This window comes from Grampus griseus (genome assembly GCF_964374135.1).
Source record: "Grampus griseus genome assembly, chromosome: 9".
NCBI classification, from domain to species: domain Eukaryota; kingdom Metazoa; phylum Chordata; class Mammalia; order Artiodactyla; family Delphinidae; genus Grampus; species Grampus griseus.
In genome coordinates, this window is record NC_139003.1 from 51844744 (window position 1) to 51869501 (window position 24758).

At 36.4% G+C, this 24758-nt stretch overlaps 1 protein-coding gene across 12 annotated transcripts in view; it reads left to right on the top strand.

Annotated features, from left to right (window-relative positions):
• ADAM22 (ADAM metallopeptidase domain 22) overlaps window positions 1-24758 on the top strand; it is a gene marked incomplete at its 5' end in the record, with an annotated part of 241786 nt that overhangs the window by 209007 nt on the left and 8021 nt on the right. For 2 of the 12 annotated variants that reach the window (XM_082662232.1, XM_082662231.1), the window contains 8 exons: window positions 411-501; window positions 4017-4034; window positions 10571-10765; window positions 13082-13182; window positions 13528-13594; window positions 15815-15925; window positions 18140-18226; window positions 23892-24015. In XM_082662232.1, the coding sequence (XP_082518358.1) occupies window positions 411-501; window positions 4017-4034; window positions 10571-10765; window positions 13082-13182; window positions 13528-13594; window positions 15815-15925; window positions 18140-18226; window positions 23892-24015 (794 nt within the window). Of the gene's footprint in view, window positions 1-410; window positions 502-4016; window positions 4035-10570; window positions 10766-13081; window positions 13183-13527; window positions 13595-15814; window positions 15926-18139; window positions 18227-19547; window positions 19578-23891; window positions 24016-24758 lie in introns of all 12 variants that reach the window. The other 10 variants (XM_082662236.1, XM_082662237.1, XM_082662229.1 and 7 more) reach the window with 7 other exon arrangements.

Sequence of the window (24758 nt, forward strand, 5' to 3'; positions counted from 1 at the left end):
AAAATAAAACTGTGCAAAATGCACTTGGACAAGAATTAACAGGGAACACACAGAAATAACTATTTATTTTAAAAAAACAATGGATATGGATTGCTAAGTTATGGTCGATTTTTCTTCCCTTGAAAAATACCTACTTTTAATTTCAAGGTATATACGAATATCAGAGCATTGTCATACACCTGAAAGTAATATAATGTTATGTGTCAATTATATCTGAATAAATAAATAAAATTTGAAAAAAAAAGTTCTCTAAAATTAAAACTGTACAAAGAAAAAAATACCCACTTTTTAAAACAAATAATGTTATTAGTGTGATGATTACAGATCTGGAGAATAAAGTTCCTGAAAGAATTTTATATCAAAATTTCAATTATATACACTGATCTTCATTGTTTCTTTTTTCCCCCCAGGTGTTGCTGGTACCAATATTATAATAGGCATAATTGCTGGCACCATTTTAGTGCTGGCCCTCATATTAGGAATAACTGCATGGGGCTATAAGTAAGTGAAATGGCTCAGTATGTTACTGTCAAACTATACTTTAAAGTATTTATCTAAACGAATTAAACATCTAGAAAGTTTTGTATCATTGGATAAATATACCTGCAGTGAAAATAAGTCTGGCTTAATATTCAATCAATGATTATTCTTGGCATGATTAGAGGTAATAATAATTTATCATTTTTTAGATTTTGAGATAACTCCCTTCTATTCTAAAAATACTGAGTATTTCTTAAAACCATTGCATGAAGTAAAATCAATCTAAATCGTGTCTCATACAAAGGCCATGTTGGTTTGCTCTTCAGTGATGCAGGTTCTCTTGACTTAAACCCATTCCCCCAAATCTAGGCAAGATAGTGAATTAGAGAGCATAGCGCTTTAATAATAAAGGTCATATCACCAAGAACAACAGCAGGATCTGCTCCTGAGTGCTTTCACTGTGGCCATGCATCCTGCAAAGAGCAAAACCTCTCCACAACCAGTATGAAGGAGGCATTGTTATTTGTTACATATGTGGGTGTTTTTGTGTGAAGAAAAAACTCCTCAGAGATGTAATTTATTAAAATTGAAATTCAACTGTAAGTTACAACTTTTAGAAACCTAATTCTTAAGCTTCAAAGTTCAACTTACAATTTTTTGGTTCTATTTATAAACTTGAAAAAGTTACACATTTTATAACTTTTGAATATTGGATCCCCTTAGCTAGGCATTTAGCTAAGTAAATGACTTCACACATTCCAAACTTATTTGTATACTTAATATGTTCATTTCCCTTTTCAAGTACTTCAATCTTACGATGTGAAAAATTTCCTTAGTATTCAAATAGCTTATTTATGTTTAATAAAGTAAAACTTAAATGTGACGCACCTTAAGTTTTTAAAATATTTCAAGTTAAAATCATAGTCCTGCTGATCTCTGAAATGTTGTATCAGGTCCCCAGGCTTGGGGTGTTTCTCCTTTTGGAAAGAAGTCCTGCAAATTTTGCTAGACTTTCTGCCTATTAGCCCATTTTATAGTTTTTTTTTTTAATTCATAGATCAAATTTGGCTTACTAAAAGACTTGGGAATTAGACTTTTTTAGACTTTAAAATTACCCAAAACCTTTCAATAAACTAGGCATTATATAATCATTTGTTGCTGTTGTTGTTGTTATTATTATTCCCTGACATGGTTTTAAGCCAACTGAATTAACAGAAACTTCCTTAAAAGTGTTTGTGGCTCTTGCTTGTTGTGAGATCAAAACCCGGAAAGTTTCTTTGGCTGAAAGGAGAGGGCAATTAGTTGACTGCCAGGATAAACTTTGTATGTTATAAGTATTAAAATGCAGAAAGACATTTGTGCAAGGTTGTATTAACGAATAGCACAGACAGCAGGGTAACGTTTAGCGTAATGTAGTTAACGTGGCATAGCACAGCGAAGGAGGGCACAGCGTAGTGGTAATGCTTTGCCCTAATTAAATGGGTACCTGGCTCTGTACCAGCTCATAGGTACTCAGTACCTATATGCCTTTTTAATGTGCAGTTCGTTAGGCACATTGCATACTTACATTTGCACAGGCTGATTTCAGCATAGCGTTTGGAGTATAAAATTACATGTCTGAAAGAAAGGCTTTTCTGTATATATATTGTTTGAGCTCTTCTCACACCTCAGGTGAATTAACCCCATCTTGGAGTCACACTATTTCCTTGACTTCCCTGATACAAGACTTATGTAGTAATTGCCGTCACAACCTTGCTGTTTTGAAGTAGTTCAGTGGTTTCATTTGGTCATGTGAGAGGGAAAGCAAAATTGTTAGTTCTGTGGTGTGTGATTTTCTGCCACCTACTGATGCAAATTGATATTTCATGTTTACAATTTTGGAAAAAATTACCCTTTCAGAAATATGAAACCTAAACATCTACTCCTACTGCTAATGAAATTACCTGTGTCTGTTTGTTTTAATGATTAGAATGAAAAGTACTTCTTTCTGTATATCATTTCTTAGTTTTAGGATATTTAAGTGGTTTCACTTTTTTCATTTCTGAATGTATGTACTTTGCAGATTATTAAGGAAAAAGACAAATCTTGTTCATACCACAGTATTCTCTTCATAAATAATTTGAACCTGACTGATGAAAGTTTTAGTGTTACTAAATTTATTCAAATATGTGTAAAAATAGAATAAGGATGTAGAAATTTTAATACATGAATTAAATTCATGAATATGCTGTTACACATATTCTATTTCAAATTCCAAAATGAATTTAGGACCTGAGAACTCATTTTTTCATTAATCCTTCCAATTAAACTTTCTACCCCTTCTCCAAGCCTTGGGGGAATGGCAGGAATAGGAAATGAGGAATACTCATTTGGAACTGGTGGACCACTCAGGTAATCAGATTGAGAGAATAAAAAGTAAAACATGTTGAATAGAAAGATTTTGGCTTATTTTTCTCTTCTATCTTATGGTTTCAGGAATTAAAAATATTAAGTATCAAATTGGCACTTTTACTCTCATGAACTCATTATTAAATGAGATAGACAGTGCATGGAATAGATTGGCAGGTGAAAGTGCTACAAACGAAATCCATATGGAAACATTAGCCTTGATCTTGGAGGAAGGAGCCTACTGCTCAGTTGCTTGACCTTCCAACACGTCTTCAAAATATTAACACCTAATTAGGTCATGATAGAAAGTTTTAAATGGACTTTTTTGATTTAAAAGTTAAAAATCATTGGCACCTCACTACCACACTCTCTAGAACACATTTTTGTTTCAGAATGGTTTATTCTGAAACTAATGCAATTTTATTTTAGGAGATGGCCAAATAAAAAACAGAGACTTTGAACAAAGTGTTTCCAATGTAGCTTTCAGTGAAGCTTCAGTGAATAAGTAGTGATGACTTGGGAGGTCCATAACAGTTGTGAATTCTATTATTATTCTTGTGTATGATAAATTAATTACCTGTTTAGCTGTTATGATAACTAATTTATCATATACAAAATGTTCTTGTGTCCAGTTATGTTTTCCTATTTGAAATTCTTAGGAAGAGCTTAGTTTGGGGTATGTATTCCAAAAAGAATGATTGTAATTTTTATTTGTATGAAAACATAGTTAATATATATAAGTAACTTGACTAATTTCCTGATTTAAATCAATGTACATGTCTGAAAACCTGTATTTGAAATAGGGTTGACTTTAGGACATTACTAAATGTTTAATATACAATTGACATTGAGGAAACAATTACTTTTTAATAACTGAAGCTTTATGCTTTTAAACAATGGTTACTTGAAGATACTGTCACTAACCCTTTGGTGTCACTTCCTTGAAAGATGAAGTGAAATTTGTGTGTGTGTGTGAGAGAGGGAGACTGTGTTTTTATTCCTCATTTTAATTCTGCAGTTAGAAATTCTAGTGGAGACCTTTCAATGAATGCTAGAGCTCTTATGTTTACTGGTCTCTCTTAATGTACTTTTGTAGGTAACTAATTCTCTCTCTCTCTCTCTCTCTTTCTCTTCTTGTCCGTAAAAAGAAACTATCGAGAACAGAGGTATGTGATGAGAATAATCTGAACATAGAACTGAAAACTGAAAGGTTTAAATCCTGTTAGCATCTTTGGAATTCATACATACAGTTGTAAATCAAGTTCACTTTGTTTTTATGCTGTAGTGGTCATAAACTAATCTTGATTTTTCATGACCTTAAAATGATAATTTTAGTAATGTTGCTGTGGAATGTATTAATTTAAAATAGATCTGTCATTATTTAGTTTTCATGGTTCTGTCATCCAACAATAGTATAATTAATAGTTCTTATTTGTGTTACTTTTATAGTAATATATATTTGGAGTTCATTTTTTTTTTTCTACCTAAAACAAAATTCCTTTATGTTAAGGTGTCACCTTTGTTTACATTGGTTGATTGGCTTTTGTTCATGTTTATAACACCCTTATTACCTAACACTTTCTGAGGGAACTTATTTTTTGTTACTGTTGTTATATTAGTAACTTTCATTCATAAATGATAAAATTTATACGGGCACAGTGCTGTGGTCAGGAGAATGTCTTGGCATTTGAAGAGTCTGTTTTAGCGCTGCATAAGAAAATATTTTTTTGTATGGATTAGGTAATTGCACAGGTAGTGAAAGAAATAATTTGCATAGTTGGAATCTCTGATTGCCCAGTGCACTTTTTTTTTTAATAAAAAAGCCCCTAAAGTCAGGCACTCCATTCATCATAACCTTAAAATCTATGTTTAACCAGCAGTGTAAAAAGAGATACAAAGCATTCATGTAGTCCTGTAAGACTTGCCTATTTTTTCTAAATCTAAATTAGCCCATATTGGGGTACATCCTTCACTTTTTACATTTAAAAAATTATGAATACTATTAGCTATTGCTATAAAAAATTAAAATATCCTGGAAATTGATAATCTAGACCATATCATATGGTACTAGTTTTGTACTCAGGATACCTATGCAGGTTCCTAACTTACTTACCTTTTCCAACTGTTCCATTAAATGCCTGAGGCACATTAGGAATAAGACATAATAAATGTGGTGACGCTTTTTCAGGACCCAGCCACGGCTTTAATTTTTTTTCAGAAATTAGAACTTTAAACTTGTTCTATTTCTTTCTATGTTGTAATTTAAAATCCCTGTAAGGTTTTATCCGTAAGAGATACCTACAGGGTACCCATTGAGATCCTGGTCAGTTAGCCATAGATATTAGAAAATATTGACCTTGCCCTGGAGTAACTGACTTCTACCATTAGTAGAGAAAGTAAAATTGAAAGAAAATTAATTAAATTTAAAAAACCCACAAAACACTAGACTTCTTTGTGACCCGTTTTAAACTCTTGTGTCCAAAAAGACTGGAGAAGAGCTGGAGCTATTTATGCTTTCTGTTGGGTAGAAGTTGATCAGCCATATCAGAAGTGTAAGTTTGGTGGCTTTCTTCAGTGAAAAATAAAGTCAGAATACCAAGATCAAAAACTGATGATTTAGCTCCATTTCCATAGGAATTAAGGCTATAATGTAATTTAATATTGCTGACTATATAAAAAGGAAAGCACAGTGTCACAAATAAGTAACATAAGCAAAGCTGTTATGGTGCTCTAAGATGTGTTCTCACCAGGGATATTCTCCAGAATAAAGTAATTGCCCACGCTACAAAAAATGATAAATATGTAAACCTGTGCACCAATTTCCTATTCTAACTAAATATATGCATAGGTACAGTTAAGAAAAATTTTATGCTAGAAATCTCTTTTTTGTGCCTGATGTAATTTCATGCCTCCTGGTATTACTGAGTCACCATTTCATCAGTCTGGCCACTCTGTTGGAGTCTAGTGCATATTTTGAGAGTTGTCGCATTTCAGCAGATATAATTTTTTATATTTTGCTATGTTTCAGCACAACCTTTATTTGTTTATTTTTGCCCTTGTCCATAGCTAATGAATCTCAGGGTTGTATAATAATTCTTAAAATGGAGAAACAGCAAGGAAGGGACTTTAGATCAGGAAGTTGTGAGTGTATAAATATCTTCTGAAGGGTTGTCCTTTTTTAAAATATATGTTAGTGGTTATAGAGAATGTGGTAAGGCCAATAGACCAAAGCATGCATTAGGAAATTTACAATCTTGTGAAAATATCTGAAGATATTCCAATAAAGATGTGCTAGGGAGTAGAAATAAGAATTTTGAGTTTTGAGTTAAATTAAGTTTTCCTTTGAGGTTCCATGGTGGGAGGACCAATTGAAAAAGAATCAGAAATCCACTTGCTAGTATGTGGTCTTGGGAAACCATTTAAACTTTCCTCAACTCTAAAAACAGACAAAAGTTCTTTGTAATCTGTGAAGCATTCTACTAAGGAAAGTTATTAATGTGTGGTCTCTGAAGACTTTGCATTTCTCTAATCTTCAAATGAAAGAGGTAGGTAGGTATGGCTGTCCTCAAAGAGGAAAGCAGCATTCCTGACATGAGTAAGGCTTGTACTTGCTGGTATGAAAGCATTGGTGAACATATGGGTTTGCTTTGACATTGAATGCATATTAAGTGTGTAGCCACTTCTCAGATTCTTACTGATGATACAGTGGCTCAGAAATGCCAAACTGAACATAACTTTCAAATTACTGGAAACGTCAGGCAAGTAATTCTGTGAAGAAACCTGATAACCTGGTAAATTTTCCCACCAGAGAATGTGTCCTCAAGGTTTTCTTTATATTGAAGGAATGTGTGATAGGTTTAATTTCATGTCTGGCAAAAAGATGAGAAGGAAACCCATTTTTTTTTCTTTTTGTTTACCAACTGCCTAATAAAAAATAGAAGTCCGATTCTGGGAGACAGAATGCCATACATGAACGGTAGCACTTTAAATTTGCCAGTGTCGTCTTGTGAAGGGTAGGACCATGGGACTGTGAAGCCATGGAGAATTCTTAGATGTCATATAGTTGGAAGGATGGCTATTGATTATTTTCTTTAAAATCTCCAGGAACGAAGACCTCCATAATTTTTTTTCAGTTGATGCTATTGTTTCTATTTTACCATAATTGCTTTAGGACTTAGCAACTGTGTACTTTGTAACAAGAATTAGAAATTTGAATTTTGGTTTTCAGGCAGGTTTGCATATAGCAATAGGATAAGAAAACATTCATTAAACTTGGATTTATAAAGCATCCACATTCCTCAATGTTCTCTTCCTTTGTCTGAAATGAATATACATCATTGAACATACATAATGTGAATTAGAATAAATAATTAGATCATGTCTTCCTGACCCATACCTTAAGCAGAAACCCCCTTCCCCATTTCTTTTCTCTCTCTCACCTGTTTTAGCCACTTTACTTTCTGCTTGTGAACCTCCCTCCTTATTTTTTCAAGCCTTTCTTAGTTTTTTTAAAATATTATTATTATTTCAGTGATACTCATGCATCTGTCAGTGTGACTTAGTACACATTACACAATATTTCTTCAAACAGAAAAGTAACAATTCCAATAGCAGACAGCCCAGACACCTACAAAGCTTTGGAGAAATGGCTCCTTCAGCATTAAGGTTAAGACTTAATTTTTTTCATTGTAATCTCATTTTGAGTATGTGTAAGGATTATTAAGTTAAATATCATGGTTCAGTGGACTCTTTAAGGAAACATTAGACTTCCCTCATAACGGGAATCCTTTCTGAGGAAAAAGAATTTAGTTAAATAAGCTTTTATTTTCTTTTGGTCATTATTTATAAAAGAAATTCATATATATGTCTAAAATATTTGCATGTGATATTGGAAATATGAGGTAATTTTTCCATTATAAAACTTAGCATTGGTCAGGCCACCTAATTCCAAAATTCTATTGAAACTAGCAAAATTTAGGAAGAAAACTATAAAGACTAGAAAAATAAATTCAGTTTTAACAAATTTAAAGCTATTACTTAGTTGGTCATTTATGATCTTTTATAATAAATGATGAAATGGTATTTTATTGATCATGGGGACCTGATACTCTCTATCTTCACTAAAGGTTAATCAAGAAGAAATAGGTTTGTAACAATATGTAATTGGATATTGAAAAAAGAATAAATTTCTGGACAGTGAAGGATGTTAAGTATTATTCTTAAAAGATCTTTAACAAAGTTCCTCATCTATTATTAACATTTTAATGCATTTATTGTGTGAAGAAAGTTACATGCATTCCTTATGGAATTTTAAGGAGAATGCAGAGTAGTTTCTTTATTTTGGAGACTTCACAGTAGAGATAGATAGGAATCTAATCTGCCTGGGATGATAAAAGCAAGGCTATACCCCCAGAGTTCATTGAACTTAAACTTTCCTTTCAACCCTTTGACTGAAGCCCATAGTTTATGATATGTTTAGCATTTAGGATGTTTGTGCACAGTGTAAAAGATGACAATGGACTGCAGAGAAACTACATTGAAGGACTGGTAAAATGTGCTTAGGTAAAACAAACAAACAAACAAATGAACAAAAAATTAAAAAAAAACACCATCCGTTGCGAGAGGCAGTTTGTTTAATCCTGCAGTCTTAGCTAAGTGAGCCCTTGGTAAGTGCCCCAATGTCAGAACCATGTAAAGAGAGAGTAGTTTGGGGGATAGATTAATGGGCAAGATCAAGTGTAGTCAGAATTTATCTTTATTTAATTTGAATTTAGTGAGGCACATCTCATCAATTTATAAAGATTATCATTAAAGGTAATAGTGACAGAAATGACTTGTTAGCCATAAGGATTATTATTGGAAATGTAATGTTGATAGGATGTTCTTTGGCATTCTTTTATAAATATTAATATAATACAAAAGGGAATTTTCCTACCTGAGGCAACTTACAGAATTTTGATTTTATTGAGAGCATTTTTCAAAGAATTGATAGAGTATTTTACTGATAGGAGGCAAGACAGAAAATATGAGTCCAGAGATTTAAAGAGCTCTTGCATAAGCAGATATATCATTTGTCCTGTGTTATTAACACTATAAATATGGGGAAATTGCATTGTTTTTCCTATAAAATTAATGTTTCATAATACACTGGGAAAAAGAAAGATTACATTGCATTGCTTTTCCTATAAAATTAATGTTTCATAATACACTGGGAAAAAGAAAGATTACGATTATGAGCTGAAGTCACTTAAAGGGTTAAAAATATTTTGAAGGAATATGTATCAAAGAATTATAGGTAAAATCAATCTTACATACAAGTCTAATGAGAAATTTGATTTCTTTAAAGGGGTGGAGTAGATTTAATCACACAAATGAATATAGGTGCTTTGTATCAGTTGAACAGTTTTATTTGTAGAGATGTGTGAATATATAGGATTGAAAGAGTATAAGAGAGCATATTCAGTCATTCGAAAGAATGAATGACCAACCATTTTAAACATTTAAAACAATGTGGTAGTTGGCATAAGCAAGGAAACAGCCGAAACATTTTAGGGATTGAATTTAGCATCAGCAAGTAACCATGACTAGTGTGGTAACTAAGGGAAAAATAAATAGGAAGAGGCGTTAGCAAATGTGGGCCTTTGTTGAAGACCTAGTTAAGTACAGCTCTGTTTAAAATTCTCAGTCCAACACTAGTTTGTACCACCTCCAACTTTAGTGCTGAATGGAACCAAATCAAGTTTGAGGTGCAGTTGTTTGTCTGGGGGCCATGCACTGGCAAAGGATCAGATTAGCTACCAAGGTAGGAGGGTTGACCAGGCGGTCCTATCTAAAGTTTTCTACCCTGTTCCCTTAGGAGAAGTAATAAAAATCTGTTCCAATTTTAGTTAATTCAAACTCAGAGTGAGTGGGGTCAGTAATAGTGCAGACTATGTAGATTTTCCCTTGTTGGAGATGAAGAATGGAGATCACCCACCAGCCACCTATAAATACCTTCCTCTAGTCTCAACAAGAATTCTGTTATTTTTTCAACCCTTTCTTCCTTTTGCTAAATTATCTTCCTTTACACATTCTAGTGTGCAGTTATAGAATTACATTTTTGATTGCCCTTTGAATCTCTGTCAATTATATTTCTGTTAAATGAACAGTGAGACTCCAAATTGAACAGAAAACTCGATAAGAATTTATTTGGATTAAATTATAGAACATAGTTTAGAAATCAATCAGTTCTTTTAAGACCAAATCAAGGTTACATTATATAATATTTAGAAATTATGAATAGTTTACTCACCACAGTGAGAAAAACGATGCCTTATCTGGGCAAGGACTGTCTGTCTCAACATGTCTCCTTCAGCACCAGGTTTTTTTGTGTGTCTTTTTTTTTTTTTTTTTTAAGACAAAACAGCAGTTCACATCTCTAAGTGTAATGAAGTTACAGTGAAAAACCTCATCTTTTCCTGTATTTCCCCTGAAGCAAGGATTTGTTCATCCAGACTGTAAAGACTTCAGTGATTGCATTTCTGACCTCTACAGTTAGAATGACTTTAACTTGTCACATTTATTAATAATCTTACATGTTGTTATAGACTTGATTCATGGAGCTCATTATCCCTACCTCTTTTTTCCTAAAATACTATTTGTATATGTCTGTGCTCATGTGTGTGTCTTGTTTTCTGACTCTGAAATGTTTATTATGCCTTAGACAGTTACCCCAGGGAGATTATGTAAAAGAGCCTGGAGATGGCGACTCTTTTTATAGCGACATTCCTCCTGGAGTGAGCACAAACTCAGCATCTAGTTCTAAGAAGAGGTCTGCTTTTCTGTCGCATTTTCAGATTTCTACCTGTTCCATCACACATTATTCCATTAGTCAGAACATTTCATTATTTTGCAGCAGGTTTGATTACTTCTTCCTTCTTTCTTGAATGTTAAAAAAAAATAGTATCCTTTGTTCTTTGATTACTCTACTTCAAAATGCCATATGCTCAGAACCACTGGTTTAACAAATCAGGCCAGAAATCCAAACAAAACAAATCTAAGCAAATAACAACCCTAAATCTATATAGAAACCCCAGGGTTTTTCAATCTTGCTCTTATACTGCCTAAGAAACGACACATAGTATTTTATCGTATTTTAAATGGTGAGCTTTATGTCATGCTTGGTAGTCAAAGAAAAAGGTTACTGTCACGCTTCAATAAAAGCAGTTGTTAAAATAAATTGGTAATATAATGCTGCATTGAATATTTTTTTAATTTTAAATTTATCAAGCTAAGCTTGGTGTGAAAAAAAAAGATTGCTTCTCTGTGAATCATATATTTGAATATTACGATTTTGCCTTTCATTCCTGGAATGACTAATTCTAGACTTTATAACTTAGAGCTTGGTTGCCAAATTAATTTAAGCATATTTAATGTTTGCCTGAGTTTTATAACAGTCCAAATGGGGTTAATATATTATTTATATGTCTTAAACTTGGATGCTGTATTCTTGCTCTAGGATCTTAAGGTGTATAAGACCATTTAAAATTCTGCATGCTTTATAACTGCTTAATAAAATAAGCTGACAGAAGAAATAAATAGTTGGAATGTTCTAGGAAATGAGACCTACATTCACATTGAAAACTAAAATATTCCTGTGGAAGAGTTTCTTTAAACTTATTGGTAGGGGTGTAATGTATAGAAAAAAAGATTTGATAGCCCCCTGCATAACTTTGGGCACAGTAGTTACTTTGTAGACTGAAAGGGAAATTGCTAGTTTATTGAGAAGAAACATGATCTCTTCTGGAGTTCTAAATAGAGTAAATACTCTGTAAAAATTCTGCAGTGGATCTCACTCTTTATAAACATCAGGAAAAAGAATAGAAGGAATTAGTGAGATCTGGGAACTCTCTGTGGAACTGTCCTCGGCATGAAGGATGTTTTTACTCAAATAACATAGCCTAAAGCAAAAGTAAAATGATTAGTTTCTGCATAAGGAGTACAGTTCTATAGTAGGATGTTCAAAAATTTTATTCTTTTAATTTATTGGGGAGTTTTTGGCTAAGAGAATAAGATTTACTTAAATTCTCTCACTATATAATTATTTTCTTGGTCAAGTATTTAATTTTAAATTAAATAATATGGTAAAGAAGTGTAGAAATCAATGAATTCCAGCAGAATTTCTGTTGTTCTTTTGTACAAAATAGGAGTCATTCTATACTTAGCAAATGGTGTTGAAAAATCTAGGGAATTATGTAATAATTGTGCTAAGTTCCATTTATTTTCATTCATCAGTAGAAAGTTCCTTTTAAAATAGACATTGTTAGCAATTAACTGGTATGATATGTGGAAAAGATTTAAAGTCCAGTGCTATTTTCTAAAGTACTTCAAGAAGAGCTTAAAATACCAATTTAAATCATTACCAGATTTTAGCAAAATCTCAATGGGTTTTGACTTTTAAACAGTTAAATATTGTACCAAATTATGTGACTCCTCCTAAGTATATGTAGTTTGTCAAAATGCTTTTCTTATGTGGTACAAGGTGGGTATGTAAATTTTGCTTCTTGTAGACAATTCATTTAAAGATGGCAGGACACAAAGAGCAGAAGGTCTTAACGGTACATGGACTTTGTGAGAGACACCTCCATGACAAACATCTGACTCATTTCAGTTATTGGACAGTTAACCAACAATGTCATGTTTGGGGGGAACATATTTGTGGAGAAAAATGCCAATTCTCAGAAAATACTTTTGTTGTTTAAGAAAACCTAAATATTACTTTGATAAAGGCAGGTTCAATTGAGCAAATCTTAATGAAATCTCTTGGAAGTCCATGTTCTCATAATATTTGAATGGAAGCCATTGCTTTACAATTAAGAAACATCTATGGTGGGACCCCATTATAAATCTGTTGCGTGGGTTATGTAACCGAAATATGTAGTGAATTTGCTATATATGGTTCTTGGGAATGTAATTGGCTTGCCTTGCATCCTGATACTTTTCAATTACAAACTCTTGTAATGGGGTTCCATTGTATTTGACTTTTCTTAAATTGAATGTTGTGTAATTCTGCCTTCTTCATGAAGACTTTCATGTTCTCTTCATTCTTTCATTTCAGATTTTTTCTTTCTTGATTTATTTTAATGCACAGTAATGCTTAGAAATGTTGCTTACTGATTTCAAAACATTCATTTGATTATATTTTTGAACAATATATATACATTTTCAATTTCAGGTCAAATGGACTCTCTCATTCTTGGAGTGAAAGGATTCCAGACACAAAACATATTTCAGACATCTGTGAAAATGGACGACCTCGCAGTAACTCTTGGCAAGGTATAGGGCAGCATTCTGAACCCGTCTGTCCACATAACCTAAAGTCTATATTTTGTGGTTCCTGGTTGTAAAGACTTGTTCTTTTTTGTTAGGTCTTAAGCTCTCCTCCCAACAGAGAGGAGGGCATTTATTATGAGAGAATCCAGTTCTTTTTTCTTGGATGGGAAATGATGGGATTTGGTAGCACCAGCTCACTGGACACATTGAGAAGGCTGCACAATGCTCTGAAGCCCTCTGTTCTGGGCTGGTGCTGGTTGTGAATTGCACCCACTTTAAATACCGTAATTAAACACACAGCGATTGTTTTATTTATATTCAAATCTAGCCATAAACCATCTTTTTCAGGTAACCTGGGAGGCAACAGAAAGAAAATCAGAGGCAAAAGATTTAGACCTCGGTCTAATTCAACTGAGTAAGTCTGAACCTCTAATGGAAAAAGGCACTCCAAGGTCCTGTGCAATTAGTGTGAAAAGTTAATTAACCAGATCATCAAAGAACTGTAAACCATGCCTCTTGGTCTTGGTTTTGTCTTTTTAATTCTTTTTTTTTGCCGTTTTAAAATTAACCATGGCTTTTCTCTTTTACATAGGCATCTCCGCAACTGTGCCCAAACCAATACTCCTTGATAGTGGGGGTCTCACCCTCGCTGCAGGCTTTGTCCTCCAGTAACCTGCCATTGTGGTTTTTCAGTTCCGTTTGAAGGGAATTTTGATAACATTCCTTTCTTCTCATCACCCGGGGGTCCAGCCATTTAGAGGGGTCACCCTTCCTCTTCCCAGTATTCACACAACCTAGAAGCATCAGGGGAAGATTCCCACTGTACTAGAGCATGAGAACTGCTCACAGTGTGAAACCACCGCTCCAAGGGCTTCATGGCTGCCATCTAAGCATTCTCTCAGACTACTGGAATATGGTTCCCTTTTAAATTTTCCTTCTGAGGACATTTAAAAGGGCATTTACCTAAACTTGCTCTTTAACGGAATCATTGTCACTAAATGCAACACTATCCATTTTAAATGATAGCCACACTTTTTTTTTTTTTTAATAGTGGGGATAGGGTCAGCAGTTACATTTAAAGTCACTTATAATGAAGTAAACACCATACACTTTTTTTGTTTGTTTCTCCACTTAAGAAAGTTCAAGCAAAACCAAGCTTCCTGAAACCTTTATCTCCCATCATGGAATAAAACACATCCTTAGTTTCCTTGTGGACCTTGCCACCTGGTTTTAATTAACTGTACTCTTTGTACCCACCTAAAAAAAAATTTTTTTTTTTTTTACTGATTTCTCACTGCAGTGCTAGTGATGATTCCCTGCATCTCTATTGCTTCTTCATGCCTTAATACTTAAAAAAATCTGAATAGCAGATATTTGTTAACCGCGTGTCAGAAACTCACGTTAGCTTTTCCATCATATACTCTACCTTTTTCAGTCCAGGACAATAACATTGCCCTGAAATTTGGAGCTTCCTGCTGATGGTATTGTCTTGTAAGTGGCTCGTCAAAGTTTACTAGAGGATACTTTACCTTAGAAACAATAGATAGGTTCCAGTGATACCACTGCATGGTCCAGACTGGCATCATAGAACTCCATCACAAATAACTAATCCGTTAGAGTTTATCTTATACATCCCCAAAGCGCTTGAATGCTTTAGGGCTCATTGTGGATAAACTCTTCTTGGAATGTTGTTTGATTTGTTTTGCATGAGGTCACCTGGTAAGAGCTTCTTAGCTTATCTCAGTTGCTCACAAGAGTCCAGGTAAAACTGCAGAATGTTCTTCAGAACTTCCTTTGTGTACTGTTTAGTGTTCTAACAGTATTTCCTATAACAAGGCTTTGAAAACTCTTAAGTGAACAACAACCAAATATCCAATATTGTATTAAAGCTATGAGTTTAGGACCCAAAGAACACTTGGTGTTTAGCAACATTTTCTAGCATAATCACTTATTTTTTTTAAAAAAAATTACGTATCATGTAACAAATATTATGATATATAGATACCCCTTGAGAAATCTTGCCTGTGAGATAATTATTACATTTAATAAGACATTATAATGAAGTCATCTTTATGAAGAAGAAGTGTTCAGGACGCTCTCAGATTTTTCAGACTTTCAGATTTGGTTACATGACTCATGTAACCTAAATGGAGCCAAGTCCGTGAAGGTGATCACTGTTCTCACATTCTCACATACCTTATTGTTCGGACACTATGTTTTATTTTGTTTTTCTTAAAAGAAATCCTAATACACAGCATATCAAGAATTATGTCGACAGGTTTTTAAAATACTTTCCGTATTTGTTAAATAATCCCATTTGCTTCTGATATAGCAGTATCACTTGTGTAATTATAAGAGGAGCAGAATGACCATGGACAAACATCTCTTTTAAATTTTTTTTTAGATAATGAGGTATTATCGGGTCCCTTATTTCAACATTATTTCAACATTCCCTTTAGTATCCCAAAGGATGATGAAACATCAGGACATGCCCCCCAAATGCATACTCTGCTATAAAATGTCCTTGTTTATTGTACTGTTTTTCCACTCAAAGTTTTGCATCTTCCTCACTGTTGTACATGATGTAAAGAAAGTTTTTGGCTTAGACTTTGTATTATATATTGTGTTTTTACAGGAGGGAGCCCCAAGCACCTGAGCCTGGGCACTCCCTCGCCCAGACAGTCCCATCCCAAGGCATAAACCCAGGGGGCTCTGACAGCCCCCAGACAGGGAGTCTGGATCACAGGTCAGTCTCCACCTGCCCCTTCATTTTGGGCTGCCACTTAATCCGCCTCCAAGTCCCTTCCTTGGCTGAGAACAGGGTCATTTGGTCTGTGACTGACCCCCAGCGTCTGCTCGGAGGTGGTCCTGGTCCAGCCAGCATCAGCTAATTTTCCTCTGCCTTTCCATCCTGGAGAACACAGAGAGCTCTCCTCTCCTGTCGAACGCATTTTTTTTTTTTTTTTTGCATGTTGCGCTACAAGCCAAGTCAAGCCACGTAGGCAGATGTATCACAGTTTGATGAAATCCCATCACTCCAGTCAGCACTACCTAGAGATGTTAGGAGGCCCACTGTGAAGACACTTTCATGGGCACATCCCCAGAGGGAACTACAGTTGAGAGCTCTCTTCAGTGACCTCTAGTGAAGTGATCACAGCTTTCTGAGATGTTCCCGGACACAGAGAGAAAGGTCCACCATGTGCAAGTCAGGCCATGTGGCTGTAGGTTTCCTGGAACATCCATGGCTGTCCCTTAGAGCTTCTGAGATTGACAGTGAAAGGAACACATGTCTCTTCCTGGAAGTGGCCGACTGCCTGTGGGTGACTCAGTTTGCTGTGCGGCTGTGTTTCACCCGGTAACAGCTGCATGGGCTTTTTCTATGGTTTTCCCCAGGCCAGAGCATTCACTAGCCTATATGTGTGGCTGCACTTGCTTTTTGACTTTTTTCTTTTTGTTCAGAGTCTCAGTGGAAATCTTTATGCAAGTTTTAATTGGCTATCTCTGTCAAAAGCACAAGTTGGCAATGATTGTGGCTAAAGGCAAAAAGAAGTGCGAGTTGTTCTCAAGTCAGGGGACACTGTCTTAGCAAAAATGGTCGTGTAAGCATGAAAAACAATCAAGCCCTTCCCTCAGGAGGGAACTCGTGATGTAATTTTGTGGCGTACATTGGTTATAGCTAACAAGTTGAGGAAAATCACTATGGAAAATAATCTAATTTTGTTTGTTTAACTGTGGAAATGTATCTTGATTTAAATGTATCTACTAACTAAAACTAAATATGGAGGAAAGAAGCAGACTTTAACCACAAAAAAAGCAGTGTTTTTTATCACTTTCCCTGGTTTGTTTCCAAATAACTTCAAAAGTTTTATGGAGCTCGAATCTTTATTGTCTATAGCATCTCCAGAAGTTACCTTTTAAATGAGAAAACTCAGTAAAACCTCCAAATTCTTCCATGAGTGAATTTGTTGAAACTGTATTTATTTGACAAGGGCATATTCTAAGAGAATGTGATTTTGCTTGGCTCCCAGGGTAAAAATCAAAAGAAACTGAAAAAAGCCAAAAAAAACCCAAAAACCCTTGCACTCATAATTTTACTGCCTTTAACATTTTTCTTTATGCAGTAATTCTGATGGAGACTTTGGCCAGATCCATCAGGGAAGTGTTAACTAAGGTTGTTGTTATCCTCTGGCAGTCACTCCTTAGTGATCAGACACTTGGAAGGCAACCTGTGAGGGCCATTTCCTACTGGAAACATGAGTGTGGAGTGCACAAAGGGGAGGAAGGGACATCGCAGCTGCACCTAAGTTACTAAACCCACCTTCAAGAACATGGAGGCCTCTTGGGACCACACTTACTGTGCGCTGGGGCTCCAGGATCAGAAGAGTGGGTCCCTTTCTGCTCCTTATAGAGCCAGCTGGGTCACCTTTCTCGTTGACTCCAGCTTGGGATCTGCTCTCAGGAGTGAGACAGAGGCCGTGTAAAATCTTTCCTTTCATATTGGAAAGAGAACGTGGCCCCTTTTAATTGTTCTTGGGGTGTTATATTCCCAAACACCAGGTTGGAATTGCAGCCATCTGAATATTCTCAAAAAGGCCCATTATCATTTGAAAACCAAGAAGCCAAATGAGTGGTGGCGTGGAAAAAGCCACTTTGGAGGTGGGTGAATGGGACTGCTGACAGATCTCTGAGAGAGAGCTTCTGATCCACTTTGGGAAACCACTGGAAAGGCTTTCCCTGAAAGGTTGAATGCATTCTAGAATGCCTTGAGCCTTGTTGTAGCTGAGTTTATTGCCATGTCATTGTACAGACTGCCTCATAATCACCCAGCATCCATCCTGGTTTATTTGCCATAGTCATTAGTGTTTGGAGGGTGAAGAACATCCTTGCTAAGCTTGTGCTGTGTATTTTCAGATTTTCTATCTTGTTCTGCTTTCTTTGTTCCTTCCATTGCTTTCTGCAGGTATTTAAACCCATGGTTCAAAAGAGACTATAATGTAGCTAAGTGGGTAGAAGATGTGAATAAAAACACTGAAGGACCATACTTTAGGTATTTTATAAATTAATTTTATATCCTTTTCAAACTCTCCCAGCACATTCAAATACTGTAGTGTGACTGGCTCTCTATCTTGTATCTCCCAATACAAGTTCCCATAGGTGGAAAGGGTCCTTGTTAATTTGCTGCCTTTTGATCTCTGTTTTTGGCTTCGTGAGCAAGTCTAGTTCTTTTCTGAACGTTTCAAATGAAGCCATTTGAAAGGGTTGCCATTTAGTGCATGTCCCTATCCCCATCTTGAGCTTTTTAGTAGCTTTCTCTTCACGCTATGCTATGTAGTGTTCTATGGGCATGAAACATACTTTCCACTAATAAAGAAGCACTATTAACCTGAACAATTTAATTTCTAGAATCTAGCGGTTTCATAATGCATTTTTCCTACTTACTGCCTGAAGAGTGCATAGTGCATACAAAAACTCAAGGAAAAACGTGAAAAGAAACCATATGAAATGTGGTGGAATTTTACTTTGAGTAAAAACACTGATTTGATGGAACTTGAAAATTGTTGAGATAACATTGACCACATGAGAGTGTGTGGAATGAGTTTAGGCTTCATTTGTTCAGTACAACCATTTGCTATCAGAGAAGGCTATGCTGGAAAAGGGTTTTACAGATTCTCAAAAAAGCACCTAAAGGAATTTTTTATTCCAGTAAGAATGTCATTGTCTTACCCTTCAGATAGAACAGGAAACAGATCAGAAACACGATCTTGATTCACAAAAGAGCAGACAGAATACTCCTACATCTTAGAAACTAGCAAATTTACTCAGTTCACTGCAGCTCATGTAACATTAGAGGTCAGAGAGAATTTCCACGGCTCTTAATGGCATTTTTTTCACTCTTTATAATATCAAACTGACTTCCTAGATGTCAGCATCGACTTTATATCTGACTACTTTGTGGACAACTAATGTAAAGAAGCAATATAGACTCAATTACTACCTCTTCTGAACATAACTTCAACAATAAGCTTTCAGATTACTTATTACCATGACTTGGGTCAGCATTTATCAGATATCAAAATATGTATGTGTTTTTAACTCTCAGCACCCATATAAGGTGGACTTTCTCTTCCAGTGTACCATTTAGTTTAGACATGTATAGTTTGAGAAAATGATTAGACCTACCTGCGTTTTAATTTGATCCATACATTTGCATATAACCCAAGGGAAGCATAACCCCTGCCTGCTCACAAAAATACCTCCTGCTTTTATGCCCCATCTTTCCCTCCTGCCCTGTCCCTCTGCTAATACCACTTTCGCACTGAACCTCATATACATACACTCACATTCAAACATCCCACCCTCACCTGTAGCTCCCAAGATGGCCAGCGTCAGGAAGACAGGTAAGATGATTTTGAATGTTATTTGGAATCTTGGCTCACCTGCAGTCCTATTTCTCTTTTCCTCAGGCTTGTGGGCAGATTATAATTTGTATTAGCCGTGGAACCAAAACACAATGACTTTGGTCCCTTATGGGGTAGGGCTTATATACCTAAATGGACTTAGCATTTTGCAGCCGTAATTTGTGAAATGGTACTCCGGAAGAGTTGATTCACCTCCCTGGGTAAGCTGAGTAGTTTACGTGGCTCCCAGAGAAGAGTTCACATTTCTTAAAACCAGCCCCCAGGTCTGCCCAGAAGCTGCATGACTAAATGTAATTTGGATGGGGAAATGCTTCAGCTCCCCCAGGTGCACGTGCAAAGCTGCAAGGGCAATTGTAGAGGGTTCCTTTATCTCCTCTTGTACTATGAGATGTTGGTCCTACAGTGGACAGTCATAGGAGGAATTCCTTATTAAAAATCCATATTTATGTTTAAAGGCTAGATATAATTCAGAGGAGGGTTACAAGTTAACTGTCATTTTGGGGTTAATAAGGGTTATGCCTGTAAGACTTGGAAATCAACATAGAATTTTTGTGGAAGTGGTGAATAATTGAGGTATCCCAGGGCTTGCAACGCAATGATTCTAACGCAACAGAGTGAATTTCATCCACTGTCTGTCCACACCAAGCCTCATGTAGGAGGCACAGAGCACCCACACCTTGGCTTCTGCTCTGCCAGCCCTATGGTTAAGCTCAGGTCTGCTTCATCTGCCGCCAGGTCATTCAGGGCTACCTCTCCTGCCAAAACCACCAATGAGGGCAAAGGTCACTTTATTAGTCACCCACGGGGTGTGGGGTTTGTGGCATCCTTATCAAAATGCAATGTGGGGACTTTGCAGAAAACTGGTCCGAAATACTGCCCAGCATTAAAAAAAAAAAAAAAAAAAATTGTATCCATATCACTATGAAGAGCAAAGCAAATGCCAAAAGATTTTGAGCGATCAGAGTGCCTCACTTGGGCTCCCTTACCCAGTTCTCATAGGACAGCATTTGCTCAAATTGTGGTCAATATATATTCAGATCATCACAAAGGAGCAGGTGAGGTCAGAGTGAGAGCATTATCTTCTCATACCTAGATCCTGGGGGCAGTTCTGTTGGTGACAGTGCTTTACAAGCTCTTAGACGGTTTCCTTACTATTGGGTGTTATCCACTGGATTACTCACTTCATCAGCGGTTTGTGAGTTCTCTTCCGTGATCTTGTGGATATGCAGTAACTCTGGAAAGAAACTAATGATAATAACTGTCTGAGTGCCTGCATCGTTCCTTTATTTCTCACAACATCATGAGATGTAGGCATTCTTATTCCCTTTCTATGAAGCAAAAGAGTAACTCGAGATAGCACAGCCAGTAAGTGTCAGAACCCGAATTACGAGCCTGGCTCTGACTCCAAAATCTCTTCTTTTTCCATCCGACTACTATAAAATTTGCACATGAGCACAGCCGAGTGAATAGGTGGCAGGCGTGTGTCCCACGTGTGTGACTGGCCTGGTTTTTGCCTGTTCTGGGGGACAGAAGTGAGATTGGCCTTGCCTATCTACAGAAGGCAAACCCAGGAGGTCTGATGTAGCCCCAAGACACACCACAATCCATTGGCACAGGACGTCCCTTCACTGTGTAATTCTAAATGGCACCCACTATGGTTATTACGGTTTTTAAAAACGCAGTAATGATAACGGTTAGCATTTGTCCAAAATTTACTTTGTAAATGAATGAGCTGGGCTGGTGCCTGGTTTTCAGTGGAAGCCAGATTGGAACCACCAACCAAGTAGCCAAGGTCAGAAAAGAGCCTGGAGGTGGTTTTGAAGAAATGTCTTTCGTAGACATTTGTGAAATGTGAAGTTTGTTTTCCCTAAACTGATTTACCCTGCCTCGTTCTCTGCTCTTATTTTGACGCCTGCTCTGGTGCTGCCCATTCCCCCCAAGATAATTCCCTTGATACTGTCACACACTACCCAACCTCACACCTGATGCCCCTTGCTCCTCCTAAACTGTGCTGCTTGGTTTCTCTTCCCATTAGGGTCCAGAGTGTCAGTTAAACTAGTGTGTTAGTGTGAGAAGTAGTAAATGTGCAATTTCTGTGGGGTTCTGGAGGACACCACTATGTTTGTTTCTAAAAAACTCATTGGCTTTGGCCAGGGAAAGCTATTTGAGGGGAAGACTGGACTTCCAGCACCCTCACTGGAACGGCCCTGTATGTATACAAAGCTGGTCACTTGGACCCATGGCCGAGTGAATGGCTGGCATGACTTTGAAGCTATAAGCCAATAATACCTCATCCTATGGACACCCACACACACTGCAGAGAATGAAAAAGAGGACTCAGTTTGTATGATCCCCTAAAGTAAACAAGATTTAGCTGTTTGCGTACCTGACTCGTTTTTCTGAACATGGATATCTTATCAGTAGTGATTAGGCTAAAATCCAAACCCAGGTTAATATCCCTAGTTTTAGAAAGATATATTTAAATCTTTACATACAAAAGTATGTGCTCATTCTACACATACTGAATTTGTTTCCTAAAGATCATCGTCCTATTTGAAATGTCTTCCTAAAATGGAAAATAATCATGAATTTCTGAATTAGAAAAAGATGTGGTAGTACATTGCTTTAATAGTACTTTAAAAATAATAGTACTTTAGAGGATTTGAAGTACTTACATTCTAAGTTCCAACCATCTCCTCCGCGATGGATAGCATTAATACAGCAGAGGTCAAACAGCTGCAATATTGGGACAGTTCACATTAAGGAGTGAACATTTCTGGACATTTTCCAGAAACAGAGGAAACATTAGGAATTACAGATTTAAAGTAAACTGAATCACTCTTGAGTCTTAAAATTGAGCCAAATCTCAGGGTTTGTAGGAAAAACTATTTTCAAATCTTAGCTTGAATTTAGTGTCCATAAAATAGAAACTGATTTGAAAACTACAGCAGAACCAGAGCAAAGAATGATATATGGATAGGAACGGAAATTTAAAATCAGGGAGAAAAGGACATCTTCATTTGGTGCAGGCAGTACAGTAACTAGATCTCCCTCCTACAGAAGGCTACCACACCACAAGCAGTCGCAGGCTGAGTCAGTCACTTACAGCAGATGCAACGCACCCCACTGAAATAAGTACCTGTGCTTCAGCATGGCGGTGCCACCAGTTCAGTGATGTGGTCATTACCGCCTTGCACCAGGAATTGAGGGGTCATGGATGTGTAGTGGTGACATTTGTGAATGGGTAGCTACTGCCGAATTATCATGTTTATTTTTCATTGACACAGTGTGAATCGAGGCTTTTCACTCTCAGCTGTTTTTTTTTCACTTTAAAGACAAAATAGCAGATATGGTCTCTTCCAGTGCGCTCTGCTTAGTCACAAATATTACCACTGTGCATGCAGAATCAAACAAGAACAGCATAATGTACCAAGAGCTTATGCAGATCTTTCATATGGAATATCTCCACGATGAGAACACATTATCCAAATAGGAAGAATTTTTGTTGTTGTGTTTCGTTTTAGTTTTAGTAAAATTCCAGTCATTAAAGTGTTGCCACCTTATTGACATGACAAGTATACCCTACATGAGTTACCAAGGTCTATGTCTATGGCTTAGAATCCTCCCCTATACAGAAATGATGATTGTAGGGACTAATCAGACCATTTTTGTATGTTCTCATCAGACTCTTTGTTTGGCTGGAACTCTGCACTCCTTACCGCTTGCATGTTTACTAATGTGTTATTAAAACCCTCGTATTTGCCTTTGTTCTTTCACGACTAACACACTGGCCTCTGAATGCATGAGTTTTGTGTAAACTGGTGTGTGACTTAGTAACTAATAAATGTATCAGTTGTACTTTCAGATCTTAAAACTATAATTGGAATTACTGCACTAAAAACATTTTTTACATTAAGTGATAAAAATAAGGTAGACTATTAATATATCGTACACTTAATTTACCACTATGAGCTCTTAGAGTATTTTTTGATCCCTTCTTCATTTTAGCTTTTTAAAAATCTATTCTATAAAAAACCTCATTAGTGGCTTTCTAGCTGAAAAGTATTCTGTGTACTAATATTTAAACAATCCATTGCAGTTTTGAAGTTAGGAAGATAAAATTCTAGCATTCTAGTGTTGTGAATGACAGAGTATGTCCCAGTAGTTAAACCTTTGCAGTAGTGGCCTATGAAAGTAGAAATCAGAGGGTTCTTTCTGAACCCATTTTTCAGATATTTGAAAAGATATTAGGCAATCACATAATATGTATTTCATGTGTTCTCAACGTCTCAGGACTTTATCTCCTGCCAAGTCTCCTTCTTCGTCAACTGGGTCTATTGCCTCCAGCAGAAAATACCCTTATCCAATGCCTCCCCTTCCCGATGAGGAGAAGAAAGTGAACCGACAAAGTGCCAGGGTATGTGGGAACTTCTTCCATATGCTAACATCCTCAGTCATGATCGTTTATCTGTGAGTTGATGTTTTAAAAGAGAGAGCCATTTTTCCTTTTTTTGTTCATAAGAACATGAGAAAAATTGAGTTTGGAAAATAGTAGATTCTTGGGGCTTTTGGGCCCAGATTTGTATTGGCAAATTTGTTTAATTATTGATGAATTCTAGAGATATTTGGCTTATATTAATTATTCACTGCTATATATTTACATCTTTTATTATTCATTGCAGCTACTATATTACAACCTGGAAGAGACAAAACAGAGAGTGTATTTTGCTTTATCAGTTTTTACATATACCTTGAAATGCCAGAGATTAAGTAAACCAGCCTCATTTCCATGCCCAGTTTGCTAACTCAGGCCTTTTGTTGGCTAATAACACCCAGTAGGATTTAAAAAATAGGAACCCATGACAGAAAGTCAGATCAGTGTCTTGGGGATGGGGGTGGAATTTGGATAACTGTACAAGGAGAGGAACCTTGAAAATCTGTAATATTAAGAGTATGGCGGGGGCTTCCCTGGTGGCGCAGTGGTTGAGAGTCCGCCTGCCGATGCAGGGGACACGGGTTCGTGCCCCGGTCCGGATAGGCCCGTGAGCCATGGCCGCTGGGCCTGCGCGTCCGGAGCCTGTGCTCCGCAACGGGAGAGGCCACATCAGTGAGAGGCCCGCCTACCGCAAAAAAAAAACACAAAAAAACAAAACAAAAAAA